This window comes from Hemitrygon akajei, chromosome 18 (genome assembly GCF_048418815.1).
Source record: "Hemitrygon akajei chromosome 18, sHemAka1.3, whole genome shotgun sequence".
Lineage (NCBI taxonomy): Eukaryota > Metazoa > Chordata > Chondrichthyes > Myliobatiformes > Dasyatidae > Hemitrygon > Hemitrygon akajei.
This window is the reverse complement of record NC_133141.1, coordinates 65,292,515-65,314,175: the sequence shown is the minus strand read 5'-3', so window position 1 is coordinate 65,314,175 and position 21,661 is coordinate 65,292,515. Positions and strand designations below refer to the sequence as shown.

General features: G+C 41.7%; 2 protein-coding genes across 3 annotated transcripts; one reads left to right on the top strand and one right to left on the bottom strand.

Annotated features, from left to right (window-relative positions):
- Positions 1-5,934: 5,934 nt before the first annotated feature.
- On the bottom strand, positions 5,935-13,777 carry LOC140741493 (large ribosomal subunit protein uL14). 2 transcript variants are annotated; one of them, XM_073071755.1, is made up of 5 exons: positions 13,706-13,777; positions 10,442-10,525; positions 10,057-10,185; positions 6,830-6,943; positions 5,935-6,072 (listed from the first exon to the last, which is right to left on the bottom strand). In XM_073071755.1, exons 1-5 carry the CDS (start codon positions 13,716-13,718, stop codon positions 5,990-5,992), a joined length of 423 nt encoding a protein of 140 aa, XP_072927856.1. In that variant the 5' UTR covers positions 13,719-13,777; the 3' UTR covers positions 5,935-5,989. The 2 variants fall into 2 exon arrangements, with proteins under 2 accessions (XP_072927856.1, XP_072927857.1); XM_073071756.1 differs by having other exon boundaries at positions 13,657-13,721.
- A 2,502-nt stretch (positions 13,778-16,279) lies between these two features.
- LOC140741401 (peptidyl-prolyl cis-trans isomerase-like) lies at positions 16,280-16,747 on the top strand. Its single transcript, XM_073071569.1, has one exon. The coding sequence runs from the start codon at positions 16,280-16,282 to the stop codon at positions 16,745-16,747; it is 468 nt and encodes a 155-aa protein (XP_072927670.1).
- The last annotated feature ends 4,914 nt before the right edge of the window (positions 16,748-21,661 follow it).

Sequence of the window (21,661 nt, the reverse complement as noted above, 5' to 3'; positions counted from 1 at the left end):
CTTTGTGACTCAGAAGGGATGCGGATGTGGCGGTACATTGGATTAGACACTGGCTTTGTGTGAGAAGCCAGAAAGTGCTAACAGAGGGTTGCCTCTCTGACTGGCAGCCTGTGACTAGTGGAGTGCTGCAGGGATTGGTACTGGGTCTTTTGTTATTTGTCATCAATATCAATTATCTGGATGATAATGTGGTTAACAGCAAATTTGCTGATGACACCAAGATTGGGGGTGTAGTGGACAGCGAGGAAGTCTATCAGAGCTTGCAGCGAGATCTGGACCAACTGGAAAAATGGGCTGAAAATGGCAAATGGAACTTAATACAGACAAGTGTGAGGTGTTACACTTCGGTAGGACCAACAAGTGAACAGTAGGGCACTGAGGAGTGTGGTAGAACAAAAGTCAAGTCACTTTTATTGTCATTTTGACCATAACTGCTGGTACAGTACATAGTAAATATGAGACAACATTTTTCAGGACCATGGTGTTACATGACACAGTACAAAAACTAGACTGAACTATGTAAAAAAACAACACAGAGAAAGCTACACTAGACTACAGACCTACACAAGACCGCGTAAAGTGCACAAAAACAGTGCAGGCGTTACAATAAATAATAAACAGGACGATAGGGCAAGGTGTCAGTCCAGGCTCTGTGTATTGAGAAGTCTGATGGCTTGGGGGAAGAAACTGTTAGATAGTCTAGTCGTGAGAGCTCAAATGCTTCGGAGCCTTTTCCCAGATGGCAGGAAGGAGAAGAGATTGTATGAGGGGTGTGCGGGGGTCCTTTATAATGCTGTTTGCTTTGCGGATGCAGTGTGTAGTGTAAATGTCCGTGATGGCGGGAAGAGAGACCCCGATGATCTTCTCAGCTGACCTCACTATCCGCTGCAGGGTCTTGCAATCCAAGTTGGTGCAATTTCCGAACCAGGCAGTGATGCAGCTGCTCAGGATGCTCTCAATACAACCCCTGTAGAATGTGGTGAGGATGGTGGGTGGGAGATGGACTTTCCTCAGCCTTCGCAGAAAGTAGAGACGCTGCTGGTCTTTCTTTGCTATGGAGCTGGTGTTGAGGGATCTGGAGATACAGGTCTATAATTCATTGAAACTTGTAAAGAAATCTTTTGGCACATTGACCTTCATAAATCAAAGTATTGAGTTGTGGTATTATGTCAAAGTTGTATAAGATGTTGGCGAGGCTAAATTTGGATTATAGTGCACAGTTTTGGTCACCTACCTACAGGAAAGATGTAAACAAGGTAAGAGAGTACAGAGAAAATTTACAAGGATGTTACTGGGACTGGAGTACCTGAGTTTTAAGGAAAGAATGAATAGGTTAAGACTTTGTATTTTATTCCTTGGAACATAGAAGATCGACTGGAGATTTGATACAAGTATATAAAATGAGGGGTATAGACAAAGTAAATGCAAGCAGGCTTTTTCCACTGAGGTTGGGTGGGACTACAACCAGAGGTCATGGGTTAAGGGAGAAAGATGAAATGTTTTAAGGGGAACATGAGAGGAAATTTCTTCACTCTGAAGGTGGTGAAAGTGTGGAACGAGCTGCCAGCACAAGTGGTGCATGAGAGCTCAATTTCAATGTTTAAGAGAAGTTTGGATAGATACATGGATGGTAGCAATGTGGAGGGCTATGGTCCTAGTGCAGGTCGATAGGGGTAGGCAGTTTAAATGGTTTGGCATGGACTGATGGGCTGGTTTCTGTGCTGTATTATTTTTCTATGACTCTGAAAATAAAGAAATACAATGGAATTTATGAAAAACTATACATGTCAAAGATCAATGTGTGAAAGACAAATTGTGCAAATAATAAAAAAAAGATAAATAACACCGAGAACTCGAGTTGTAGAGTTGTTGAAAATGAGTCTATAGGTTATGGAGTCAGTTAGCGATGAGGTGAGTGAAATTATCCAAGCTGGGTCAGGAGCCTGATTGTTGAGGATTAATAACAGTTCCTGAACCTTGTGCTGTGGGATCTAAGGCTCCTCTATCTCCTGCCTGATGGCAGTAGCAAGAAGAGAGCATAGCCTGCATTATGGGGGTCTTTGATAATGATGATGATGATGATTATGCTTTCCTGTGACAGCACTCCTTCTAAATGTGATCAATGGTGGGAAGGGCTTTGCCTGTGATGTACTGAGCTATATCCATTACTTTTCGTAGGATCTTCTGCTCTTGGGCAGGCAGGATACTCTCCACTGTACATCTATATAGAAATTTGTCAAAGTTTTAAATGGCATACCCCAAAGCTGTGCAAACTTCTAAAAAAGTAGAGGAGCTGTTGTGCTTTCTTTGAAATGTCCCAGGACAGATCCTCTGATATGGTAATGCCAAGGAATTTAAATTTACTGACCCTCTCCACCTCTCCTCCCCTGATGAGGACTGGGTCATAGAAACCTAGGTCAGGTTTCTTCCTCCTTTAGTCAATAATCAGCTCTTTGGTTTTGCTGACGCTGAGTGAGAGGTTGTTGTTATGGCACCATTCAACCAGATTTTCAATCTCCCCCGGTACAATTAGAAAGGGCTACCTTGCATCGAAGGCAGTTAAGGACTTGTTTATCTATAGTGCTGTTCCAGGAAATACTGTAAGATAAAGCAAAATATTAGACAAAATTAAAAGCAGTTTAAAAGATTTTCATGGACTTCTACAAAGAGTAACATAGTGGAGCCTTGCTGACAGAGGACTTGGAATATTGTGTACACTTTTGGCTTCCTTACATAAGATAGAGGGAGTGCAGTGAGGATTCACTGGATGGGTTACTGGAACATTAGCCTTACCAAATGGGAAGAATTTATTGATTGAGTGACTCCTTAGCTGTGGCCTGCAGCCATCAGTCACCTGAACTGGCTTCATTCACCACTGTGTTGAACTGGCTGTGGTTGTGGACTCTGCAGTTTGCTTTTTTATTATTTGTTTACTTTTTTATTGTTTGCACTATTGGTTCTTTTTTTCACACATTGGATGTTTGTTGGCTTTTGTGTTTTTTCATGAATTCTATTGTGGTTCTTTGTTTTGTGGCTGGCTGCAAGAAAGCAAATCTCAAGTTTGTATTTGGTATGTATACTTTGATAATTAATGTATTTTAATTTTGAGTTGTGTGTTGTCTAGAGTTTAGAAGAATGAGAGATCTCATTGCAATGTAGAAACATAGTTGTCAGACACAGGAACAAGTATTTCAGGTTACTGTGTTAGCACCAAGTATCAGACACCTCCATCAAACTATTAGTCTGTTTAATCCCATCAACCTACACCTAGACCACAGCCCTCCATACCCCTCCCATCCAAATTTCTCAAATGTTGAAATCAAATCTGCTTTCCACACTCTCACTACTTTCTAAGTTAAGAAGTTCCCCCTTGTGTTCCCAACCTTCTTTATGCCATGGAACCCCCATCATAATCAAGGGGTCTGTGGACCCCAGGTTGGGAACCCTTGCTTTAAATATTTCACCTTTATCTCATGACCTCTAGTTCTAGTCTCACCCAACCTCAGTGGAAAAAGCCTGCCTGCACACCTGTGGGAAATCAACCAGAGTCCATTCAACAGAGTAAATGGATATTTGGCTCTGAAGAGAATCATGAGGTCTGGAAAATGCCACTAAGGTTGAGTATCAGCCATGATGTAGATGAACAGTGAAGCAGGTTTGAAGGATCAAGTGGCCTACTCCAGCACTGGGAACTTAAAAGCGATGTTTCCAGTAGTGACCGAGTCTAGGACCAGAGGACACATCATCAGAATACAAGGACATCCTGTAGAACAGAGATAAAAAATTTCTTTAGCTGGAGGGTGGCTAATCTGTGGAATTCATTGTCACCGCTATTGGGTATATTTAAGCCAGAGGTTAATAGTGTGAATAAATCATCCATGATCAAATTGCAGAGGAATCTATGTCTTAGGATATGGAACCCCTTTTCATAGAGATAGAGGCTTTATAAGGCATTGATCAGACTGCACTTGGCAGTATTGTGAGCAGTTTTAGGCCCCTTTTCTAAGAGAGGATGTGCTGGCATTGGAGATCACATTGTGTCAATCTAATCCCGATCCCTTGTCTTATGGTTTTATAACAAATGGCACTGGAAATTCAGTACAGCAAGTTTAAAAAAACAAACTTTTGATGTTCATATTTGACCACAGGAATTAAAAGTTGAATAGTTCTGTTAAACTTGTATAAATACTGTATTAGGTTAAGCAATTCTTGCAGTATCGCTAATTGCATAGGTTTCTAAAGGAGACACAAAAGATTCTGCACATACTGGAAATCTGGAGCAATGGTTGTGGAAATTAAACAGTTGACATTTTAGGCTGAATCCCTTGTCTGCTCCACCATTCAATCATGGCTGATTTATTCCCCCCCCCTCCCCCGCAACCCCATTCTCATCTCCCCAATTCCTTCGAGCAACCACTGCTTTAAAAATACTTGGCCTCTTCAGTTGTGCAGAATTCAGTCTATTCAAGAGAGAGAACAGTGGGATAGCTCTCTTTAAGACTGGCTATGTATGCTTTGAGGCTTTTGTATCTTCTTCCTGATGGGAGATTGGTTGAAAGAAAATATTCAGGGTGGATTGGGTCTTTGATTATGCTGGCTACTTTGCTGAAGCAGTGATTGGATTGTCTACCACTCAGCACATCCATACTTTGCAGAGTAGTTGCCATACTGAGGTGCTATGCACCAACAAAATGCTGTGTATGGTGTATCAAAAAATATTGGAAAGTCTCTGGGGACTTGCCAAATTTCTTTGGCCTCCTGAAGAAGAGTGGTGAGCTTGCTTGAATGCTATGGCCTCCCACAAAGCTGAGTAACTGTGGCCTCAGTCTTGAGGATTTTAGCAGAATGACATTGGCTCACTTATCCTTTGCAGTGAAATTGGATGGTGCTCTTTATTTCATTAAAGAGGAAATAAATGCAGCATTTCTCTCAGTGTGGCACTCAAACATAGGTCTTAGTTTAAGCCCAACTAGCTGACCAATGTACACAGCTCATACGAGACCGATTGCATTCACAAAAGCAACCAATGACCAAAGGAAAAATTGGTCATTTTCCTCTGAAAGGTCTGCTCTTTCAACCTTCACACCACAACTTCAGAATACTTAGACGGTTTTTAATAACTAACAGGATCACTGTCTTTTGCAATTATTTCAATACCAACTATTCTTTCTGAAATCCAACTTGCATCTCTACCTCTAAGCTGGCTGGTGGTGCAGTGGCATCAGCTCCGGACTTTGGAAGCGAAGGCTCCCAAGTTCAAACCCAGTCAGACCCCCCGGGCACACTTTCCATCTGTGCTGGGTTGAGCGCCGAGCTAGCCACTCTGTCTCGTAAAAAAGAAGGGTCGAGTCAGGAACATTCATACTGTGACTCGGTTATTCCGAAAGGAGACCAATCCTGACACTACGCACCAGACAAGAATGGCCGACTCTCTGAAATCTCTACCTCTCCAATGATTTTGGAAGAATAAATTGAACTTTAGAGTGTGGATTCACAGTGAATTTTACTGTGCATTTCCATCTTCAAAATAACCAAAAACTCAGAACATTAAACATCAACATTTAGATTAAGATCTGTCAGATTGAAGCATCACTTTTCTTTTCTGACTGGACTTGCCCTGTGTTGAAACAATGAAACAGCACAAAATTTGCAGGATAATTGTGGAATATTTTCATAACCCATCACGTCACAGTTGCTCTGGGGGCAGATTTTACCAGAACAATGCCCAACCTGGCTGAGTTCATGGCTGGTATCGTGAGCATTATTTATTGGTAAAAGTTGCAAACATACCAACTCATTGCGTCAAAAAAGACATTAAAATGCATGATTGAAGAATGCATAAAAGTTGGTTTATTTACATACATAGGAATTGCAAACAGTACCTTTACTTACAAAACACTACAAATGAAAGTCAAAAATAAATCAGTAATCGTGTTTCTGGATGGATAAAAATTTATTGAATTGTAGACAGCTTAAGCCTTTACAATTCTTATGCAATGCTTCCAGCATTGGAAGCAATCCTGGGCCAGAGATCTGCACATTCCTTGGCAACTGGGCCTGTGATTGCAGAGCCTAGAAATGAAAGCAGAACAATGATCAGGAGGAGAACAGGGAAATGACAAACCAAAACAATCATTTCCACAGGGTCAAGAATGGAAGCAGACAAGTCACATTAAAACTGAATACAACTTTGTTAAGTTGACACCTGGAGCACCACAAACACAATTGATGACCACATCCACATGATGGTGCAGAAAAGATCAACAGCAGCAGAACCAAGAGGACAAATTCAACTGGTTACAAGCTGTCGTTAGTTCTTTCCTGTTTAAAAATTTAGGGGTGACTGGATAGAACCCACATCCCTTTCTATCTTTCCTAGAAGTGGAAGCCAAAAGAAATACAATCCTCCAATGAAACCAGCTGAGAAACCAAGAATCTTTATGCAAATTGATTATAACACTGAATTAACTCATTTTCGCAGTGCCAACCCAAATGCCTCAGGTTTACTGATGTTGGAAAGTGACTATATAGAAAATGTCACATAACTGATTGAGATTAAACAGCACATGGCAGCTGCCACCTCACCCAAAAGCTATGTGTTCCTTTGCCTCCCCTCGACAACTCACTGAGCCACTGAGAACAGACAAAGCAAGTGCTTTTTAAGGAGGAAATGAACAAGCTGACAGATCCAACATGATCTGTAATGGGGAAACTCACTGGAATAAGTGTTTCTATCCTGACGGGCAGGATATTCCACAAATTCAAGCTAGGGTTTAAACGGTAGCTTCAAATTTGCAGCAAAGAGCCAATTCCAACCCAGATACCATACCTTTCATTTCTCCTTTGTTATTCACTATCACTCCTGCATTGTCTTCAAAGTAAAGGAACACCCCATCTTTTCTCCGATACGCTTTTCGCTGCCGTATCACCACTGCTGGATGCACTGTAATACAACCACATGAAAATACAAGTGTAAAATTGATACTGTATTGCAACAAACATTGTTCTTCTTGCCTGCGCCTGTTGACCAATCTTACTTTCACCCCACAAATGTTGGCTCGGTTTATAGTCTCAAAACAACTGCAGCTATTGAACCACAAGTGCATAGATTTCTGTACACCTCTGTTCTGGGTCAGGCAAGTTAGTACATGACACAATCAACCACAAAATCCTAGACTCAGTACAAGTTTCCCCACATTGGCCATACTTGGCTTGGGTGCTGACATACTATGATAGTGTAATGCTTACAATTTTCAGGTCCAAATATGAAAGAACATAATAAAAGACAAGAAATAGGAGCAAGAGTAGGCCACCTGGACCATCAGCTTGCTCCACCACTCAGTAGAAAACCCTTTCATTAAAGAGTTGACCATTTTCTAAATGGGAGAAAATACTAAAAATTTAGACGCAAAGGGACTTGGGAGTCCTTGTACAGGATTCCCTAAAGGTTAATTTGTTGGCTGACTGTGGTGAGGAAGGTAAATGCAATGTTAGCATTAATTTCAAGAAGACTAGAATATAAAAGTAAGATGCAATGTTGAGACTATATAAAGCACCAGTGAGACTTCACTTTGGGAGTATTTTGAACAGTTTTGGGTCCCTTAATTTACAAAGGATGCGCTGAAACTGGAGAGGGTTCAGAGGAGGCTCAAGAAAAATATTACGGGAATGAACAGCTTGTATATGAAGAGCACTTGATGGCTCTGGGCCTGTATTCACTTGAATTCAGAAGAATGAGGGGGTGTCTTAATTGAAACCTATTGGTTGAGTAAAGGCCTTGATAGAGTTGATGTGGAGAGGTTGCTTCCTATGGTGGGAAGAGTCCAAGAACAGAGGACATAGCCTCAGAATAGAGGGGCATCCTTTCAGAACGGGTGTGAGGAGGAATTTCTTGAGCCAGAATGTGGATCTGGGGAATTCTTTGCCAAGGCAGCTGTGGAGGCCAAGTCTTTGTGTATATTTAAGGCAAAGGTTGATTATTGATTGGTCGGGGCATGAAGGGATATGGGGAGAAACAGGAGATTGGGGATGAGAGGAAAACTGGATCAGCCATGATGAAATGGAGGCACAGACTTGATGGGCTAAATGCCTAATTCCACTCCTATATCTCATGGCTTTAATCACAAAAGCTGTAGTCCAAAACCACAACCTTCTCGTCCTCCATCAGAAGGAAGTGTAACTGATAGCAAAGGGAACTGTGGCAAATCACACAAAAATATTTGTGTAATTCTCCTATATGCAAATTGGCCAAACTGGCCTCTCTTCAATACAACAGAAACTAAACTTCAAATGCACGCTGCAATGTCCCCAGATTGTGGAAGTGCAAATCTTTGCACAAACTGTTCCATTGCCGATTGAGGATATACAGCACAACACATCTGCAATCTCACCCTAAAGCAATGAATTACTTTCCCCATCCTCAACAACTCACCAAAGCCAAAGAATAGACTATGCAAGTGCTTCTAGGATGGTGCCCCACTCACTGCAAGTGAGCACACAAAACAGGAAATCTTCACATACATATCAAGTTCAACCTGGGCAGGACAGTGAACAGCAGGGCCCTGAGAACAAGGTCTGGGGGTGGAGACCCTATAGTGATAACAGCAAATGGTGCTGAAGAAGGCAGGACAATGAGTACTAGAGTTGGACATCATGTTGCAGGTGCAAAAGACATTAAGAGGACATTTGAGATTAAGCTAGAGAACATGGAAAACCTTCTCAACAATACTGCTGGAACTGGAGGCGCTGAGTTGCGAGGAGGCACGAGAATCATTTTTCCTGAGTGAAGGAGGCCAAAGTGCACACGTAACCATAGAGAGGTTGAGAAAATTATGAGGGGCATAGGATAAGAGACTAAACTAGAGGGCACATGATTATTGTGGGAGGGGGAAGATTTAAAGGGGACCCCAAGGCAGCTTCTCCCCTACAGAGCACGGTGGGTACAGGTGTTCCACCCCCTTCGCAAAGGTAGAGCGTTCGTATGAAACTTTTCTTAAGCCAAAATGGCGTAAAGCAAAGAACAATTAATTTATATGGGAAACATTTTCATAAAAGCAAAAATAAACTATTTTGTAATGCAAAAAGTTTACTAATGTAGGTCTTTTATAAAAGCGAAGTGGCGTAAAGCAAACATTCGTAAAGCAGGGGACACCTGTACACGGAAAGAGCTGCTACATGAAGTGGTACAGGCAGATACATTTCTATTATTTTTAAATGTTCTATAGATATTGCCTGACCTGCGAAGTTCCTCCTACATTTAGTGCGTGTTGCTCTTATAGGAAAGGATTAGTATGTGGGACAAATCCAGGTCAATTGGACTAACTCAGGTCAGCACCATGGTGACATAGATGGGAGTTGGGCCAAAGGGTCTGTTTGAATACTGCACAACCCTAGGAGTATGCCCATCATCTATATAAGATAATAAGCATCATTTCAAATCTGTGGCACGAGGTTAACTAACCCCACACTGATACAAATGAAAGCCAGATAACGAAACAACCCCATCTCAAAGAAGCACTGACAATTTGTCCAAAACAATTCCAAGTCATTCATTAATAAACTAACTTGCTCATCAAGGTCTGACTTTAGAACTGTCCTCAAGGTTCCAAACCACAAAAAACACACCACCTATGAAACCCCAGGACACACCAAAAACCTCTGAAGGCACTGAAGCGTAAACACAGCAATTTTTTCCCACCCTAAATACTTTTCAATTATAACCATCAACTTACAGGGGACCCAGATCAATGTTGGGCAATTTAAAAGAACATACCCCAACACAAATCACACACTCATGTAATATCCAATATTTCTGAAATGGCTACTCAAAAATGATCTCCATGATTCTTAAAAGTCACCTTACCATACAGCAACAAACCACTTCTGAAACTTCCCAACAAGCTAAATTGGTGGTTTGAAAATGAACACATTTACATTCTAGATCACTTTTTGGAATGACAACTCAACTACAATACTGCTTCATTCCTGGCACAATCTGCTGACTTACTTACTGGCATGGTGCAACATCCTTTTGATTCCAACTTGGAGGTTACTCACCCTTTTTCCTGAGCTCTGGTTTGCCTTTCTTCACAGTGGCCATGACCATGTCTCCAACACCAGCAGCTGGCAACCTGTTCAACCGGCCTTTAATCCCCTTGACAGAGATGATGTACAGATTCTTGGCACCTGAAACCACAGTCAATAATCTGATGAAACACACTGCTTTGCCATAACCATCATTGGAAAATCAAATCTGCAGCTTCAGTACTTTATGCCCGTATGGTTCAAAATGACCAAATAGTCTCTGCATCAAGATAGTTAATATAATCACTAAAAATAATGTGCATAATGCTAAATATACTTTTTATACTCTTCTACCCAATAAATAATCATTCAGAGATTACTCGCTGCTCCTTGTATCCGACAATCTAGAGAACTTTACCCGTATTATCGGCGCAGTTGATTACAGCCCCCACGGGAAGACCGAGGGAGATGCGAAACTTCGCTCCGGATGACCCGCCACGTCCTGCAGCAAACCAAAACAAAGTTTTAAGTGATGAGTGAAAGATTTGACAATGAGCAGAAGATAATTAGCTGCAAGAATTACTTCTTGGCCCGTTGGTCTTTCACACTTGACTCATCTTGGATCTAAGTGCCACTCCCCCGAATTAACTCACATTCCTCAATTTTAGTACCTACAATCATTGGCTTGTATCCAAGGGCTGTGGAGATTCAAGAACGTCTGCTGAAGAAATTTTCATCACAGCTCGAGACAGACCATCAACCAGTGGAAATGTCAAAATTGCACCTACACTGAGATCATATTGATTCTGCATTCAAGAATGTAATGCCCCAATCCACTGCTCACATGAACAACTACTGCCCACTTAACCCCAGGTTCAGCCTGGTGCATTACACTCATTGGGTTCAGTTCTGATCACCTCATTAAAGGAAGGATGTGGAATCTTTAGAGAGTACAGAAGAGATTTACCAGGATGCTGCCTCAATTAGAGAGCATGTCTTATCAGGATAGGTTGAGCAAGTTAGGGCTTCTCTCTCTGGAGCAAAGAATCAGATGACTTGGCAAGACTTCTTTCCCTAGCTGGAAACGACTAATTTAGGGGGCCAAAATTTTAAGGTGATGAGGCAAAGATAAGGTGGGTGACAGAAGTAGTGTTTTCATACACACTGTGAGGCAAATACATTAGGGAGATTGAAGAGACACTTAGGAAGGCAAAAATGTAGGGCTTCATGGGAGGGAAGGGCGAGATTGATCCAGAGTAGGTTAATAGGTCAATGGAAGAGTGTGTGCCAAAGGGCCTGTATTGTTTAATTAAAAGCAGATATACTCGAGTTCATGATAAACTCAAGCTTCGGCAGATGCTGGAATTTGTCTGCATACAGTTATTGGACAGTTACATACAGTTACAGGACAGCCCTGTACATATTACTGAATACAGTTATTGGAACCTGCAGCGACCATGGGGAGGTGGGGACTGTGAATGGCTCAGGTTGAAACCCAGTACCACTCGAGATCCACCAGATCATTTACAGCCTCTGTACAGTGTTCTAGGATCATTATTTACTTCCACTGACAGTTGCTCCACAGAATAGAGGCACCCCAATACAAGGCGCACAAAAGAGCCCACTCAGAAATTACCTTCAATATCATTGAAAGAGTGCCTTAAAAGCCTAAAATATTTATAAATTACCATGATCGCACATTTCAACTGAGACGTAACATAAAGATGTTTTTTCATCATGTATTTGAAGTATGGTAATAAATACAATTCAGAATGGATAGACACCCCTTTAGAACAGAGATGAGGAGGAATTTCTTCTGCCCGGGGTGGTGAATCTGTGCAATTCATTTTCACAGACTGCTGTGGAGAGCAAATTATTTGGAACATTTAAAGCGGAGGTTGCTAGGTTCTTGATTAGTAAGGTGTCAAAGGTTATGGGGAGAAGGCAGTAGAATGAAATCGAGTAGCTTAATAAATCAGCCGTGATGGAATGGTGGAGCAGACTTAATGGGATGACTGGCTGAATACTGCTCCTGTGTCTTATGGTCTTACAGATATATGGTGTATGATCATTGTGGGCCTGGCGGAGTGAAAAACCCATAGCTGTGCTCATTGCCCAACTCAGTGGTATCATAGACCATGAAGGTGGTTATCAGGGTTTCCAGAGGGATCTTGGTTGGCTGGGTATGTAGTCTGAGGAATGGCAAATGGAGTTATTTTTTGTCAGATAAATGCAAAGTGGTCCAGAATAGGACCATTCCACACCCTGGAGAGTGTTGCAGGACTGAAGGGCCAGGGAATAGAAATATATAGTTCCCTGAAAGTTCAGGCTTAAGTTCAAGCTCAATTAGTAAATTTGCTGATGACACAAAGGTTGGCAGTGTTGTGGATAGTGTGGAGGGCTGTCAGAGGTTACAGCGGGACATTGATAGGATGCAAAACTGGGCTGAGAAGTGGCAGATGGAATTCAACCCAAATAAATGTGAGGTGGCTCAATTTGGTAGGTCGAATATGATGGCAGAATGTAGTATTAATGGCAAGACTCTTGGTAGTGTGGAGGATCAGAGGGATCTTGGGGTCCGAGTCCATAGGACACTCAAAGCTGCTGCACAGGTTGACTCTGTGGTTAAGAAAGCATATGGTGCACTGACCTTCATCAATTGTGGAATTGAATTTAGGAGCCAAGAGGTAATGTGACAGCTATATAGGACCCTGGTCAGACCCCACTTGGAGTATGGTGCTCAGTTCTGGTCGCCTCACTACAGGAAGGATATGGAAGCCATAGAAAGGGTGAAGAGGAGATTTAGAAGAACGTTGCCTGGATTGGGGAGCATGCCTTATGAAAACAGGTTGAGTGAACTCGGCCTTTTCTCCTTGGAGCGACAGAGGATGAGAAGTGACCTGATAGAGGTGTATAAGATGATGAGAGGCATTGATCGCGTAGATAGTCAGATGCTTTTTCCCAGGGCTGAAATGGTCGTCACAAGAGGACTCAGGTTTAAGGTGCTGGGGAGTAGGTATAGAGGTGATGTCAGGGATAAGTATTTTACTCAGAGTGGTGAGTGCGTGGAATGGGCTGCCGGCAACAGTGGTGGAGGCGGATACGATAGGGGCTTTTAGATAGGTACATGGAGCTTAGAGAAATAGAGGGCTATAAGTAAGCCTAGGTAGAGACATTGCTAAGGTAGGGACATGTTCGGCACAGCATTGTAGGCCGAAGGGCTAGTATTGTGCTGTAGGTTTTCTGTGTTTCTAAAGCTGCTCACTTTTAACACTAGTTTTACTTTGGCGATAACGTGCTCTACAGTTAACATGTTCAACAACCAACGCATCTGGGGACCTAGAGCTTTCCTCCTCCTCCTCACCAACACCTTAACCCAGGTCAACGACTCCACGGCCCGGACTCACGTTAAGGCTCGATTCCCCACAAACAGGCCGAGTACGTAGCTGGGCGGCGGAGAAGAAGCGCCATCTCCACACCAGGTCACTCCAACATGGCCGTCACCCGATAATACACAACCTTGCGCCCCGGCTACACATCTAAAATCCATCAGTGATTTACAAATACCCCAGTGACAAGACGGGCGTAAGGTTATACAGACAACCCGAACAGGAACCGGCGCGTCCTACCTACCAGGAGTGAGGATGGCAGCGGATAACGCCGCTCCCCTCCTCCCGCTTACCTCTCTTCGACATTGTGGCACAGGGAGAGAGGCCGGGCGCCTTGGATTATGGGATATATCGACGGAGCGCGCGCCGTGCGATGACGCGAGTACGCAGCTGAACGTGTCGCCTATGAGATCATTGGCCCGTATCACGTGGGACTAGGAACTGTGGTGTTGGAATTCCCAGTGCTGATTGATGGGCTCGAAAGTGTCAACACTACTGAATGTCTTTGAGAGTCTAAGACTTTAGCACTTTTTATTGTAGAGTTTTATCAAGAATAAAGTTTATTTTTAAATAAAACTAATTCATTCTCGGCGCTCTCTGCGGTGCTTGTCAGACTATTCTAGTGGTATTGTGGTTTTCTGAGGATTTACATAGATATTGCTGTGTATTCCTAATTGTTTGATGTTACTATGTGGTGAATTTGCAATGATACCAGTTGTAGACATTGCTATCGGGACAATGACAATGACAATTTCCTCTTTTAATTCACTATATTTCTGGTGATTTTCACTGATTGATTTCTGTAAGTTATGTGTGCTTGGAATGGCTATGACTGTTAAGTAAGTTGTTCTTGCTTGTTTATCCTGTAATATTATATCCGGACAGTTATTATGGATTGTCCTATCTGTAATAACGGATCAGCCGTAATGTAATTTATGTTCTTCTGACTCTAAAACTGGTATTCGGTGATTGTTGTCTGGCACATTTGATCGTTTGTCCATCTTGTTGGGTGTGGTCTTTCATTGATTCTATCGTGTTTATTGGACTTACCTAGTATGCATGCAAGAAAATGAATCTCAGGGCTGCTTATGGTGACATATGTCCTTTGAGCTTTTAAGTGAAGTTTGTTATCATGTGCATAAGTACAGTGGGCTACAGGTACAGTGAAATAGTAGCTTGTAGCAGCATCACGGATAGGTAGATACAGACAATACACAAGGTATAAAATTATACCAGAAAGCAAAGAAGAAAAGACTGTGAAAAATAAGACATTTCATTACTTTGCATTAAAATTGACTGCTTTTGCACTATTAGTGTTCTTTCTTGAAAACATTTATGCTTTACTTGTGAATGCAGCTTATATGTGACTTTGAAGTTCAAATACAGTTTTTGCCATTCAATCGTACACACGTACACCGCCAAATCCAACAGCATTCATGTTGCAGTTGCATGTAATTTTTTTCATTGCACTCCTGCTCACTTTCAAGACTCTTCATCTCAGGTACTTCATATTTATTGCTTATTTCTTATTTTTTTCTTTTTGTATTTGCGCAGTTTGTTGTCTCTTGCATATTGGTTGTTTGTCCGTCCTGTTGGGGGTATTCTTTCATTGATTCTATTGTCTTTGTTGTATTGACTGTGAATGCCCACAAGAAAATGAATCTCAAGCTTTTATATGGTGATGTATATGTAGTTTGATAATAAATTTACTTTGTACTTTGAACATTGTGCATAGCATAATAAATTCCACTTTGACTTTCATTAATGCTTTTTTTAAAAAAAGCACAATCAAAAATAAGACCATGGTTGTGCAAGAAGTAATCTTCCATTGCTGAGATAGGAATAGGGTTCTGCAGATTGCTTCAAAACCCTGATGGTTGTAGGAAAGTAGCTGATCCTGAACCCGATGACATGGGTCTTCAGGCTTCTGTACCTTCTGCCTTACCATAACATCAAGAAGAGAGCAAGTTTTTTTTTGCTAGCAACTAAAACCAGGATGAGGGAGCATATCACTCTGGTCCTAACTAATCTGCATTGAATTCCTGTATCTTTTAGAATGTATTGTAAAGTTCTATTAGTTGTTTTTAAAGCTCTCAATGTTCTGGGACCAGAGTACATCACAGAATTGCTTTCATTTGATTTCTGCTTGAGCTCTCAGTCTTCTTCTGCTGGTCGCTTAAATTTAAACAATCTCCCTCAAACGGTAATTGTCAGTTCAGCTTTATCGAAGTTCGCTCCTAAACTGTGGAACTCAATATCTAAAAGCATAAGAGTGCAGACTCAGTTGACACTTTTAAACAACAGCTCAAAACCTATTTATTTAACCTTGTTTTTGGTCCCTGTGTGGAGAGGGACCAGGAACAGCAAAGAAGCAGATAAATTCAGACCTGCAGTGTTAAATTCCCAGTGCTGGTTGTCGGGTTCACATGGCAGTAGTGCCTATTCTAAAACCAGGAAAACCCCACTGTTGGTTCCTCCTAATTTTCAACCAATATCACTAACACCCCATTTGTGTAAACCTATGGAATGTATGGTAATAGAGTGGTTAAATTATTTTTTAGAAAAAAAGTTGATTTAGCGTTTTATCAGAGCAGATTTCGGAAGGGTAGCAGTTTTATGTTTGGAGGATGATATTAGGAAAGCACAGGGAAATAAAGATTTGATTAAATTATGGAAATTAGCAGTAAGAGAAAGGCTATATAATTTTTTTCTGAGGTTTTTTATTTGGATGTTCAATGCAGGTAAGGCTAGGTAAGAGGTATTCGGGCTTCTATGAGATTGAGAATGGGACCCCACGGGAATTAGCACTCCTAGCAGCGTGCTTGGTTGAGGTCAGCACCAAGTGGCAAGAGAGGGACAAAAATAGAATGGGCAACCCTTGCGTCTTCTTTGACGTTGGTTTTGATAAGCAGCCAGTGGGCTGCATTGTATTTGAGCTAAGGAGCGATGTTGTTCCAAAAACTGCAGAGATCTTCTGTGTGCTTTGTACCAAACCAGAGGGTGAGGGGTTTAAGGGATCAATTTTTCACCGAATAATTCCTGGCTTTATGTGCCAAGGTGGCGATTTCACAAAAGGGGGCAAATCCATCTATGGTAACAAATTTCCAGATGAGAACTTCATACTCAAACATGAAGGAGCAGGAATACTATCAATGGCAAATGCTGGGCCCAATACAAATGGATCACAATTTTTTATCTGTACTGCCCAAACTAGTTGGTTGGATGGAAAGCATGTTGTGTTCGGCCGTGTGGTAGAAGGCATGGATGCCGTAAAACAAATGGAATCAAAGGGATCGCAGAGTGGAAAGACGAATGTTACTGTTTTGCATTCTTGACTGTGGAACAATGTGATGAGAACATTCCTACGGTGGCTGCCCAGTCTTTTTTCCATTGGTACATTGCTATGAAGGTGGTAAAATCCAAATCTCAAGTTGATTTGTGTAATCGTACATTTCCAAGTTAGCTGAGGCTTTTGCCCAGGTTGGAGCCTGAACCATCAATTTTCAGTGATCTGTGGCAGTGCTTAGCCTTTAACTTTTTCATGAGGTATAATGGAATTATGTTTATTTTAGCCTTGTACTAAAACACTTCATTCAAATAAAATGTACATTTGCTCACCAAAAAAAAGAGAATGGGACCCCACAAGGCAGCATTTGTAGCTCTTTATTGTTTAATATTATAATTAATGATTATTTCTCTGAGATGGCTAAGTCACTTTTTGAAGATGGTGCTTTATGGATCAGAGGAAAGAATCAATTTAATTGTATGTAGGATACAATTAGCGGTTATTAAGGTTGAACAGTGGGCAAATAGTTGGGGTTTTTAGCTTTCAGTAGCTAAAACACAAGTTATATGTTTTACAGAGAGGATCAATAGACCTATACTTAATTTGAAATTATATAGTCAGACTCTTGAAGAAGGTCAGTGGTAAGATTTCTTGGCATGTGGCTGGATAATAAGCTGACATGGAAGCACCATATCAGTAAGATAATTGACAAAGGTAAAGTGGCATTAAATATCCTTGGGTGCTACACGAAAATCCCTGTTGACTATTTTTGTTTAATTAGATCAGTACTTGATTATCACGGAGCCCCCCCAAGGCTGTGTGCTCAGTCCACTGCTGTTCACTCTGCTGACCCACGATTGTGCTGCAACACACAGCTCGAACCATATCATCAAGTTTGTCAATTACATGACCGTGGTGGGTCTCATCAGCAAGAACGAGCCAGCATACAGAGAGGAGGTGCAGCAGCTAAGAGACTGGTGCAGAGCAAACAACCTGTCTCTTAATGTGAACAAAAGAGATGGTTGTTGACTTCAGGAGGGCACGGAGCGACAACTCTCCGCTGAACATCGATGGCTCCTCGGTAGAGATCATTAAGAGCACCAAATTTCTTGGTGTTCACCTCACAGAGAATCTCACCTGGTCCCTCAACACCAGCTCCATAGCAAAGAAAGCCCAGCAGCATCTCTACTTTCTGTGAAGGCTGAGGAAAGTATATCTCCCACCGCCCCATCCTCACCACATTCTACAGGGGTTGTATTGAGAGCATCCTGAGTAGCTGCATCACTGCCTGGTTCAGAAATTGCACCATCTCAGATCGCAAGACCCTGCAGCGGATAGTGAGGTCAGCTGAGATCGTCGGGGTCTCTCTTCCCGCCATTACAGGCATTTACACTACACGTTGCATCTGCAAACAGCATTATGAAGGACCCCACACACCCCTCATACAAACACCTTTCCCTCCTGCCGTCTGGAAAAAGGCACTGAAGCATTCGGGTTCTCACGCCAAGACTTTGTAACAGTTTCTTCCCCCAAGCTATCAGACTCCTGAATACCCAGAGTCTCGACTGACACCAACTTACTGCCCTCTAATGTGCCTATTGTCTTATTATTTATTGTAATGCCTGCACTGTTTTGTGCACTTTATGCAGTCCTGGGTAGGTCTGTAGTCTAGTGTACTAGTTTGTGTTGTTTTACATAGTTTGGTGTAGTTTTTGTATTGTTTCATGTAGCACCATGGCCCTGAAAAACATTGTCTCGTTTTCACTGTGTACTGTACCAGCAGTTATGGTCGAAATGACAATGAAAAGTGACTCGACTTGACTTGATTATGACTATGTGACTTATGGATCAGCTTTGTCTTCAAATTGAAAATGTTTGGATGTGACACAAGCTCAGGCTATAAGACTGTTGTGGGCGGTAAGGTTATCCCATTTCAGCTTTATTTGTTGAAATAGAACAATTACTTTTACAGTTGTGGAGGATGAAGTCTTAGCAAATCAGAAGCTAAGAAGGGGTCAGTGGGGCTAAGAATTAGGGGATTATGGCAAGACCTGAGAGATAATGGACATAAGGGGAGACACCTTTACAGAATACATAAAACTATTAGATTGATGTGAGAAGGGGGGTAAGACAAGGGAAGGAATTATATTGACTTGACTTAAAATGGGGCATCCTATGCTTAATTTTTCTTTGTATCTTGTTAGAGATCATCATTCTGGGACGTGTAGGTTTTGTCGTCATTATGAAACAGTTTAACATATTCTTTTACAATGTGAAGCATTCAAGTTTGAAATAAAGCAAATGCAGGCTGCAGTACTATCTTTGGGGGTTGATAGTTTTCAATTTAAAAACTTTGTTATGGAAGTGACTTTAATTCAGAATATTGTCCTTCATTATTTAAAATCTATTGGGTTTTTTGGGGTAATTTAGTTTTCAGTTGAGACATAGAGGTCTACAGCACATTACAGGCCCTTGGGTCCACAATGTTGTGCCAACTATATAACCTACTCTAGAAACCGGCTAGAATTTCCCTAGTGCAAAGCGCTCTATTTTTTTAAGCTCAATGTACCTACTATCTAAGAGGCTTTTAAAAGACCCTATTGTATTCACTTCCACCACCACTGCCGGCAGTGCATTCCACACACCCACCACTCTGTGTGTGGATAAACTTACCTCCGACATCCCCTCGGTACCTATTTCCAAGCACCTTAAAACTATGCCCCTTGTGTTAGCCATTTCAGCCCTGGGAAATAGTCTCCGACTATCCACAAAATCAATGCCTCTCTATCATCCTATACACCTATCAGGTCTCCTCTCATCCTCCATCACGCCATGGAGAAAAGGCCAAGTTCACAACCTATTCTCTTAAGGCAACCTTCAATTCAGGCAACATCCTTGTAAATCTCCTCTGCACTCTCTCTATAGTATAGTATAGTATCCACTATAGTGACCAGCACTGAACACAGTACTCCAGCTGGGATCTTATATAGCTCTAACATTATCTCATGGCTCTAGAACTCAATCCCACGGTTGATGAATGCCAACACACCAGACGCCTTCTTAACACTGATGAAGAACTAGTAGAGGTTGTAATTCCAAACTCTCTAGCCCACACTCCAGTCGGTGGCAGTAGTGAACCTATAATTTGGACTGCCAACACCATTAAAAAGCCAGAGGAAGGAGGGTTCAAACACTACTTAATATTAAGAATGTAAAGAATTTAGCACTTTCTTGCATGTAGATTTTATCAAGAATAAAGTTTGTTTTTTGTAAATAAAGCTATTTCATTCGCAGCCGTATCTGCAATGTTTGTCAGGAATTCAGCACAGGTAGTGTCTGCCCACAGTACATATGCTGAAATCTGGACAAAGGCTAGAGGAAACAAGCGGGTCACCGGGTAGCATTTGTGGGGGGGGGGGGGGGGAGAGAAGAGGAGGGGGGAAGTTTGACGTTTTGGGTCTCTAGTCTTTATCTGGAATGGGTTCATCTGAGAATTTGTTTTTTGAATCGAGTCCACTACAGGTAAAGCCCTCCCCACCATTGAGCACATCTACAAGGAGTGCTGTCACATGCCAGTAGCATCCATGATCAAAGACCCCCACCTTCCAGGCTATGTTCTATTCTCATTGCTGCCATCAGGAAGGTACAGATGCCTCAGGACTCACATCAGCAGGTTCAAGTTATTACCCATGAAATATCAAGCTCTTGAACCAGAGTGGATAATTTCACTCAACCCCACATGCCAGCTCACTGAATTGTACCCACAACCCAAACACTTTTGGTCTCCGCTCAAGCTGGTAAAACCCAAGGTTTTAGCCAAGCATACTCATTTATCACTTGCCAGTAACATTCAGACTATTCTAATGGTGTTTACTATTGTGGCTTTCTGAAGGTTTACATGGATATTGCTGTGTGGTCCAAATTGTTTAATGCTATGATGTGGTGGATTTGGGATACCAGTTGTAGACATTGCCATTGGGACAATGTTCCAAAGTCTTTCAATTTCCTCAATTCAGCATTTTCCGGTGTTTTTCACTGATTGATTTCTGTAAGTTATGTGTGTATGTCTATTTAGCAAGTTGTTCTTGCTTGTTTATCCCGCATTTTATTTCCAGACCATCTGAAATAATTAAAGTCTGTCCGGAACCTTAGAGGCTCATCAGGCTGGTGCTTATGCCGGTTTCCGTGGCGCGAAGTGACTGAGAGTACTAGACTCCTCCACCCACCACTTCCGGATAGGGCACCAGTCTATCACGAGGTTAATCCCCAGCATTTTGCCGGTACTGAAGCAATTTGTGGTTAAATGCCTTGCTTAAGGACATAACACGCTGCCTCGATTGGGGCTCGAACTCACGACCTTCAGATCGCTAGTCCAATGCCTTAACCACTTGGCCACGCACCACATATCTGAAATAATGGATCAGCTGTAATGTAACTTAGACTCCAAAACTGACTCAGGCTTGTATTATCTTCTGTATTTGGAGTTTGTTGTCTTGCACATTTGGGTGGTTGTTCATCTTGTTTGGTGTGCTCTTTCATTGATTTGTTGCATTTATTGGACTTGCTGAGTATGCCTGCAAGAAAATGAACCTTGGGGCTCTTTATGCTGACATATGTACTTTACCTTGAACATTTAAACTGAGTTTAGAATCATGTGCATAACTACAGGTACAATGAAAAAGTAGCTTGTAGCAACATCAGACAAGTAGATAGACAATACACAAAATATTAATTATACCAGAAAGCAAAGACAAGGAGTGCATTTCATCACTGTACTTAAATTAACTGTTTTTGTCCAAGTTGTGTTCTTTCTTGAAGACAATTGTTTTACTTGTGAACATATGTATATGTTATGTCTGTGATCATTCAACAATGTACATCACCCAATGCCAGAATGTTCCTTTTGCAAGCTTTTCATTGCACACCTGTGCTCACTTAAGACTTTTCATCTGGTGTACTTTAT

Bases quoted from the DNA above. Each gene is read 5' to 3' on its own strand.
- LOC140741493 (XM_073071755.1), bottom strand. The intron at 6,944-10,056 runs GTGAGTAACCTC...GTTGTATTACAG, and splicing joins ACCAGAGCTCAGGAAAAAGG to TGCATCCAGCAGTGGTGATA. The intron at 6,073-6,829 runs GTATGGTATCTG...TTTCATTTCTAG, and splicing joins TAACAAAGGAGAAATGAAAG to GCTCTGCAATCACAGGCCCA.
- LOC140741401 (XM_073071569.1), top strand. From the start codon at position 16,280: ATGGGCAACCCTTGCGTCTTCTTTGACGTTGGTTTTGATAAGCAGCCA.